Below are 9,386 nucleotides of genomic sequence, written 5' to 3'. Positions count from 1 at the left end.
AATAAGTAGACAAACACTTTGTTAATCAAAAAGACAGTTTGTGCATGTCAAGTGCGTTAATGGTCATCGTACTAAACCGTCGAGCGATGCAAATGCAGATGGAGCTGTCAAGTACTGCTCGGCGTGATCGGTAGCTGCATCTGCATTTGCATCTACAGTTAGTGTTCCATTTTTTTTTCTTGTTTTTTTAATTGATTTAATATTTGTGGGATTGATTAAGAAATTTTATTGATTGAAGATTCAAAATTAGTGTTTTTTTATTGAGAATATATAAGGCATTGTAATATTCAATATTGTAACTGAATGTAGTTAATGTCAAACACAAATATACTGCGGAGCACTCAACAATAATTTTTATCCTTGATGTAATTAAAGTACCCTTATATTTATTGAAAATATATTTCTCCTCTCGTGCATGCCGACGAGGTAGTTTATATTTAGAGCCAATCACAAATAAATCAATACAACTTTTCACAATTACATATTAATTAATGCACTTTTTCATAATTTTATTTTAGTCATTATTGACCAAAATGAAAAAAAATAAATTACAATAGATTAAAAAACATACATTACTATGTACTGCTATGCAGCAAAATGGCTTAGAGTTTAGCTCCCGGGTTTTGGGCAAAGACGTAAACCCCAAGCCATAAGCTAGCTCTAGAACCCTAATTTTAAACTATAAATCTTAATTATAAACCCTAAACCCATTTATATACCATGAATCTCATTTTTATACCATAAACTAAATTAAGGGCAAAGTTGTAATTTTATGCCCATAAGTAATGAAAAAAAAGGATGGAAAAATTAGTATTTTCTAACGCACCTAAATACATGATATCATCAAGTGGATTATGTTTAGTGACTAAAGTGAGGTATAATTTCAAAACTTATTGGCTTTTATGGGAAAAGAAAATTTACATTGATCATTATATAATACTAAAATGTTATATTGATTAAATGTAATTTCTTATTATATTTATGAGAAAAGTTTAGCTAAAGGACTCCAACTATATTCAATGTTAGAACATGAATTTCACTTTGTGTCAACTAATAATTGAAACTTTCATTTTGTGTCAATTAAGGACCTCGTTTTTTTTTTTTTTTCAATTTTTATCTCAACTTTGATCCGACGTTGGACCCATCAAACCTCCACCAAACGTAGAAAAATTATACTGGTTTAAAGCTATGCATCTTCTCTTTACAACCATATAAAGAACACCCAAATTGAACCTCTACAACTCCAGATAATGGCTCAAAAGTAGGGTACCCGAAACTGTCCAATTTTCCAGAATTTTTTTCAAAAGTCGGATTGGACAGTTTGGGCACCCTACTTTGGGGCTGATTATTTGGAGTTGTAGAGATCTGATTTGAGTGATCGTTATATGGTTGTAAAAAGGAGATGCATAGCTTTAAATCCAGTATAAGTTTGCTGAATTTGGTTGAGATTTGATGGGTCCAATGTAGGGCCAAAGTTGATATAAAAACTAAAAAAACAGGGTCCTTATTTAACGCAAAATGAAATTTCAGTCCTCAGTTGACACAAAGTGAAATTCATTTCCTGGATAGGGACATGAGATATAATTGAAGTTCTTTAGCTAAAATTTTTCCAAAGAGATAATATATTTTCTGTGTGATGCACAAGTTTAGAACTTTGGGGCCGATTATTTGGAGTTGTAGAGATCCGATTTGAGTGATCGTTACATGGTTGTAAAGAGGAGATGCATAGCTTTAAATCCAGTATAAGTTTGCTGAATTTGGTTAAGGTTTGATGGGTCCAATGTAGGGCCAAAGTTGATATAAAAACTAAAAAACAGGGTCCTTATTTAACACAAAATGAAATTTCAGTCCTTAATTGACACAAAGTGAAATTCATTTCCTAGATAGGGACATAAGGTATAGTTGAAGTTCTTTAGCTAAAATTTTTCCATAGAGATAATATATTTTCTGTGTGATGCACAAGTTTAGAACTTGTTTATTTTACAACTCACAATGATCGACTTGGATTATTATGTTATCAGAGGGCCAATCAGACTGCACAATCTATCTGAAATTCAATTGGAACCTTGGGCATCCTCCCCACATGCAGCAACTAGCATTAAATTGTCCAAACCAAAATTTTAATTCATTAATTAACTATTGGGGTGTGATTTGGATTGAAAAATTGGAATGTTTCTGTAAATTCCGATCCGAAAAATTTCGAAGCCATTCCGTTCCGATCGATATTTCTGAAATTATGCTAATTGATTCCGTATTTATATTAATATTAATATTATATATTTTATAGTTTATGATTTCGTACAAACACTACCTCCTTGTTTTTCCATGCAATTAAAACTTACTGGATTATTTTTTTTCCTGCTTTTCTAGATTTTTTTAGAATTAATTACTCTAGGATGTATGACACGCATCCTAGTTAAGCTGCACTACACATATTTTTAAAATTTAACAATAAGGTTACTTTTGTAACCTCCAGGTCACTTAGGTAAATGCAGTAGCCAGCTGTCCACTTTGTCATGAGCATTGCAGCATAGAAAAAGTCAAAGAACCTCATAATCCACAGCATCTTAGCCTTTTTAGTCTTAGCCCTCCTCTTTCTCTCTCTCTCTCTACCATTAAAGGCGAACCCCAGCCCAGCCCAGCCACGATGAACAAACTCTACTTTGCATTACCGCATGCTCTGCTCTTCCCTTTCTTCTTCTCCTCCTTCTCTCTCCTTCTCTCTCTCTCTCTCTCTCTCTCTCTCTCTCTCTCTCTCTCTCTCTCTCTCTCTCTACCTCACTCTATTATGGTCCGGGACTGAGAAAAGGTGAAACTAGGAAAGAGAAGAGGGAGCACTGGTAGTAGGTGACTTGTAAGCTTTTCAGTTCACAGAGATTTGCTCTATGCTTTTCAGTTTTCGTTTTTGTTGTTGTGCAGTTTCAGTTAACTTGTATGCTTTGTTTTTCTAGTTATTTTGTTTAATTTCTGGTTTTCTAGGTATGGAAGGCATGAAGTATTCTAGATGCAATTATGATGAAGAGGGACTGATGCTTGGTTTGCTGGAAAGTACTACATTTATGGTCGTTTTAGTTGTCTGGTGCAGTTTCAATTTCAGTTCGCAGTTTCCGTTTATTGTAAAAGTAACAAAGAAGAAAATTAGAATAGAAAACCCATAAATTTCATGTTTTTTGCAAATTTAGAAGTAAATGATTATGGGTTTAGGGTTGCCTTGAGTCAAATTTTGCAGATTTTGTGTTGATGATGTTCTGATTTTTTGAAATTTTCTATTTATTGTAGCAGTGTCTTTGCTTTTGGTAAAGTGAAATATGAACAATTATTTTGGCATATGGTATTGTGTCCTTATTGGTGGCGTCTGGATGTTAGGCCTTCTAGAATGTTACTTGCAAGTTAAATTTGTGGGCTTGGGTAGTGCTTTTATTTTTTTAGTTGTTAGTATTTTGGAATTAACGGAATTTTTTTTTCTAGTATAATATGGTTCTCGATGTTATTTAAATTAATATTTTGTATATTTTTTTAAAATTTTGACATATACTTTAATTACATTCTAATATAAACATTGAAACGCATCATAATCTTTTGTCAAATCTGAAGATGCTCTAATAAATATTTCAAAAATAAGAAAAAGTGAAAAATTCTGATTTTTATCTAAAAGTTCCGAAATGTGATATTTTGAAAAAATTCAAAAATTCCGAGAAATCCAAAAAATTCCGAATCGGAATGAGATACTGAAATTCCAATTTTTTTTATTAAAATTGAAACACCCTATTTCTAATCCCATCCGGCCAAAACACACCCTTAATTAACTATAATGTTATTATAGTCAGAAATCTCAAAGTGAGTAACAGTAATCTAATATTCCAATAAGAGTCCCCTTTTCAAACTTTTGAATAAGAAGTGGAAAATTATAATTTCATTCTTAGCCTACTTATATTGGGATGCAGACTTGTAGTTTGAGAATATTTACTTTTATACTCAAGGTTATAGTTTGAATTCATTTTCTTTCTTTGGCCTCTTTTGTAACAAAAAGAAAGATCACTTGTATTTGATTGAAGTTCGACTCTTGCTCTCTCATCATTTGGAAAAATTATTCTTGATATTGTCATGTATATAGAATAATATTTTCATTTTCAGATAAATAAACTCAAAATTGAATTAATTACTCTAGGATTAATGATAGTCATACCATTTACCCTATAATACACCTATTTTTAAAATGTAATAACAAGGTTAAATATTTAACAATTAGGTTAGTCACCTACCTAACCCACACACGTTCAACATAGTGTTCAGACTCTTCCAGAACAAGAGATCTTCAAACTTGTTACAATCTTCTTCACTTTTCTCCATTTTCGATCTTTGACGATTTTGCACAACGATCTTCTTCGATTTTGCGCATCGATCTTCTTCGATTTCGCACATCATTTATCTTCGATTTCGCATATCGACTTCTTCAAATTCGCACGTCGATCTTCTTTTCTCTTCTCAATTTCTCTTCAGTGATTTCTCACGTAGTTTGATCTTCTTCGATTTCTTGATTCAATCTAAGTTTTTCACGCAATTTGATCTTCTTTGATTTCTTGATTCAATCTAAGTTTTAAGACATGGTTGGCTTTCTTTGTATGGTATATATATATATATTTTTTTTTTCTATTTTTGCTTTTCAAATTTGTTGATCGACATATGTCTTTATTTCACGCTCAAATTTGTAACTGATTGCATTGAAGTCAATTTCTATAATCAAATTTTCAAATTTATTTTTGCTGTAGCTACAATTTCCGTTTGATTTTCAATTTTGTAGATCGATATTTATCTCTATTTTACGCTCAGATTTGTAGCTGATTTTGCAGAGAAACCATCAGTGAGGACTATGCTATAAATTCCAAGAGAATGACTACATACTTAGTGGAATTTTGCGTCCAATTTGGATGCTACCACCAAACCGGAAGGTCCAAATTTCATAAATGAACAATGTTTCAGACCAGGTGAGTCCACTTGTAATAGTTTCCCTTGACAAATATAGCACCTGATGTGAATAATCTACAAGTCCAGAGGTGGAAAATTATTATCAAATAGGAAAACTGAACTGTACTCTTCGCTATATGCTTAAGGTAGAAAATTGCATCACATGTGTGGGAAGAGTGACTTATTTCCCCTGTTATGTCATACTTCAGAGTGAAACTAGAATACAACCCACCTAAGGCATAACTGCAACTATATTTGATTCTCAAAAGGCTGTAAGGATTGTACATCTCATCTATTGTTTGTAGTGCATACTCTAATTCATCATGCATAATTGCAGAATATGAACTAGGCAAGCCACCGATTCAAAGGCAATGTAGAAAAGAAAGGAGAAAGGATTTCACAAAAGCAATATCTATAAACACATGATATACCTGTGAATGTGAACCATGTTGCACCATCTACTAACCTTATGTTGCTGACAAGTTTTTCCACAAGAGCTAAAGGTATTTTCATGATCTTGGAGGTCCCAAGAGCGAAGTTCTTAAATATACTTCTTTCTCATTTATTTGGCTTAATAGACCATACACAGTTTGGAAGGGAGGGGGGAGAGAGGGGGGGAAGGGGGGGGGGGAGGGGAATTACTCCAATAGTCAATAGCATATTATTATTATTCTTCTTGATAGGTATTCAAATAGTATGGATGCATGTATATGTATAAATTTGGTTTTAAATTGCCAATTTATATGCATTGATTTACACTACAAATGCAGTGCATGTATAAAACAAAAAACAATCCTGTGCATGATTCATATCAAATGCATATTAATAAAATGCATGTGCCTGATCCATACCAATGCATGCACATTACAACAAAACATAATTTTTTAAATAAAGAATAAAAAAGGGAAAATAAAGGTTGTCCACCCGGCACAACCACTGTGTGTAATCTTCCCGCTCTCATATTTTAGTATAGATCATCATCTCAAGTTGGTTAGCACTAAGAAACCTTCAACCTGCTTCTAATGAAGTACTTGATGACTTTAGTTAACCAAAAAAAAAAAGTACTTGATGACTTTGATTTCCTGCATCTGGGATTTGGTTTCTCTAGGATGTATAAACCCCATAGGTTATAATACTAGAGATTAAGCACAGAAGGTTGTGCACTTGATCCATTCGAAAACATTAAATTGAGAGAAAAAGGAAAGAGGAAAAAAATGTGGCTTCATTTACATTGGATGAAAGTGATTAAAATAGCCTTGAACTGATGAAGGGGAAGCTTCAGTAGTTTAAATTTTTCTCCAACACAAACTACTAGCAGGTATAATTTAAATCCAGCTAACAGAGAGGCGATCAAAGTTTAAACTAAACTAATTGGAGCTGTTTATTTTCTGGTTCATGGCTAAAAAAGTTCCTATATTTAAGCAGAGGTAAATTACAACAAGCAAAGGTAATTTCTACACATGAGACTTCCTCTTCCCCTCATACAAACACTTTTTACAGTTCATAAGCAGGAAAATTTGCCTGAGAAGGCTCAATCATGTCAAAATAAAGATAAGCCATACCTCCAATCCCTTCAAACAATGAATAGGGACTATCACCTCTATGCATCTCTCCCTGTGATATAAGCTTGTGAGCTCTATCAAGTAGAAAACAAGCAAAAGCTTTGGCCCTGTATAAGAACCTTACATTTCCTGTCAGTTGGTAAAGTGAGAGGAACACATATGCATTCCCGCTAATGCCATGGCAAACCCCAACTCGCTTGAGCAGCCCACGTTGCCAGACCAAATCTGCAGCATCAGTAGCTGCTTCCAGAAATTCTTTATCTCCAAAAACCTGGGATTTATGATATCTTTAATAATAGTTTAATACAATGCAGTTATAAAAGATAAACTCAGACAGGAAAGATAAATACAAGTTAACAGTGAATATTTAAAAAATTAGAAAATGGAAAACCCTTCCCCATGTCAGCATGAGGTGCACTATGCAACTTCAAGTTTTTCCATGAAATGAGTGTCTTAAGGAGGAGTTTCTATGGCAAACAACTTCGATTGGAGTTCATTATGTGATGAACGGTGTTCAAGTTTATATAATTTATTAAATGTTCGTTGTTCGAATAAATGGCTAGTAAATGAATTACAAAGAAGCTTAAATGTTCCAAGCCATGATTTCAATACCATATTGAAAAACCAGTATAATTCGAATCTCTTAATAATTAGAATGAGAAAAGCACATGAATTCTGTTTGCAATACTAACCATGATTAACACATTATACTATTTGATGCATAGCCAATAGCCAATGAAGGTTAAAGTTTGCAGTGTTTTCATAGAGAGCATTAAAAAGGATTGGAATGCAAGCATGTATCATCTCTCCAACATATCAAGGGTTAAAAATCAGTCTCTAGAGGAACTGTCAGCATCAAATTTTTTACCTTAGCAGCTTTTACAAGCGTGAGGGCAATTCCAGGACCCCCATGACACCAATGCACAAGAACGTCTCTCTTGCTATCTTCTTCGCTAGCCGGGAAGTTACCACTCGGAAATCGATTACTGACTATGTATTTGAGAGTGCCTTTGACATCTTCAACCTCATCCGGCTTCAACTCCATGTCCATCAAAACATGCATAATCCCAGCCAATCCATGAGCAGCTCCCCAATACTTCTCCCCATACCACTCAAACATCAAAGGACATCTTCCTCTCTTACCCAATGCTCTACCATTGTTCATAATTTCATCCACAACCGCTCTCTACACACACAACCCACAACATATGTCAAACCCAATGCTCAAAATGATATAACAAACAAAAACCCAAATAGATACAACAAATTGGACCACCATTCTTACCATATATGTTGAAGGAATTGAACCCTCACCAACATGTTTGTTCAAAAACAAGCACGCCCACAAAAACCCAACTTTCCCATACAACAGCTCATCAGGGAGATTTCTTGACAGCTTAATCTCTCGAAATTGGTCTAAATAGTAATTCATCGACTTCCCATCACCGGCGTGCTTTGCTGCGACAGCCCCAAGAACACAAACCCCAGCCCTCCCACATATGAATGTCACATCCCTCGAACCAAGAGAAGCAGAGTCGCAGGCCTTGACAATCTGAGAGCAAAGAGTAAGATCGTTCGTGTTGTTAGTGACTTGGTAAGCTTTGAAGAGCAGAAAAGCGGTGCCGAGAGCCCCGGAATAGAGAGTGAAGTCTTGGACGGTTCGACCGGTGAGTCCCCCCCACGTCTCTGTGAGTGCGGTTTGTTTGAGGTCCAGAGCTGCGCATTTGAAGCGAGAGGAGAGAGATGGATAGGGGATGGAGAGGAGTTTCATGAGTGAGTCGGACCCAGTTTCGGGTTCGGGTTGTTGGGGTGACAAATTTGGGGTTTCGGCTACGAAGTCTGGCATTAGATTCGGGAAGAAGCGGTCCGCCATTGTTGCCCACTGGACTGACTGCTCAGCTTGTGGGTCGGTCTGGTTCCTCTGGGACTAGGAGATAGGAGGGAAGGGAGGAAGGCTAAACTAGTTTGACGGTAAGAATTTTTGGAACAAGCTCAAGTTGGTGGCTCATTTGTCATTACACGTGGAATCTTGCCTGTCAACGTGGCAAGTTTTAACGTTGAGAAATTTTTCCATGTCACGTCTCACATTGTATGGAAAGTTGTATATAATTGTCTAATCAGATGTTAATTGATGACGTAGCAGTTGTGTGTCTCATATTTTTGCTGACTTGTAAAGTCAAATGACCTTCCAGACTATTCCATTAAAAGTGTTTCAGCGTTTGATATAGATTTACAGTCTCGAATGACTTCCCAAAATCTATATCAAAGTTGATGTACTAAAAATGTACATAAAGAGAGGACATTCGGTCTTATAGATTGGAAAAAATGTGAGATCGGCAATTGCCAAGTCACCAATTAACATTTAATTAAACAAAAAAAAAATATGTTAGTAATCAATTGTAAGTAAATTAAAATATCATTTACTAAATTAAAAAAAATTAAAACTACAAAGTGCAAGTTGTAAAACATGACAAAACTCAGGAATGTAAATTTAAATTGTAATTTGCTCTAATTTAAAAAGGAATGCATGGAGAATCTCATAAGTGTTAAAGGCCTTCTATAAGATAAAGTTGAGAGTGTAATTCATAATTTAAAAGACTAGTGTCATGCCATAATATAATAGAACATTTTATTTGTCCTAACTATTATTTCTCAACTTACTATCAAAAGTGAAAACTATTATTGCTCAACTTATATGTCATTCATACATTGAATTCTATAAAGAAAAATACAAAAGTAAGAATAAATAGATAAATTGATATCACATAAGTTGGGAAACAGAAATTGAAAAAAAAAAAAAATTTAGACAATAAACATTTTCTTAATAATTTTTTTTTTTTTTTTTTTTTAAGTTGGGGA

General features: G+C 34.3%; 1 protein-coding gene across 1 annotated transcript; it reads right to left on the bottom strand.

Moving 5' to 3' along the window:
- Nucleotides 1–6,121: 6,121 nt before the first annotated feature.
- On the bottom strand, nucleotides 6,122–8,482 carry GCL2 (GCR2-like 2). The gene is made up of 3 exons (XM_086241421.1): nucleotides 7,813–8,482; nucleotides 7,396–7,713; nucleotides 6,122–6,798 (listed from the first exon to the last, which is right to left on the bottom strand). The coding sequence occupies exons 1-3, from the start codon at nucleotides 8,398–8,400 to the stop codon at nucleotides 6,460–6,462; spliced, it is 1,245 nt and encodes a 414-aa protein (XP_086097547.1). The 5' UTR covers nucleotides 8,401–8,482; the 3' UTR covers nucleotides 6,122–6,459.
- Nucleotides 8,483–9,386: the final 904 nt, after the last annotated feature.

This window comes from Dryas octopetala, chromosome 4 (assembly GCF_963921425.1).
Source record: "Dryas octopetala chromosome 4, drDryOcto1.1, whole genome shotgun sequence".
NCBI classification, from domain to species: Eukaryota; Viridiplantae; Streptophyta; class Magnoliopsida; order Rosales; family Rosaceae; genus Dryas; species Dryas octopetala.
This window is presented reverse-complemented; position numbering and strand designations above follow the sequence as displayed.

Excerpts from the sequence above, each read along its gene's own strand:
- GCL2 (XM_086241421.1), bottom strand. The coding sequence starts at position 8,400 with ATGGCGGACCGCTTCTTCCCGAATCTAATGCCAGACTTCGTAGCCGAA. Across the intron at positions 7,714-7,812 it reads CAATTCCTTCAACATATATG|AGAGCGGTTGTGGATGAAAT; the intron begins GTAAGAATGGTG and ends TTGTGTGTGTAG. Across the intron at positions 6,799-7,395 it reads CGCTTGTAAAAGCTGCTAAG|GTTTTTGGAGATAAAGAATT; the intron begins GTAAAAAATTTG and ends CATAAATCCCAG.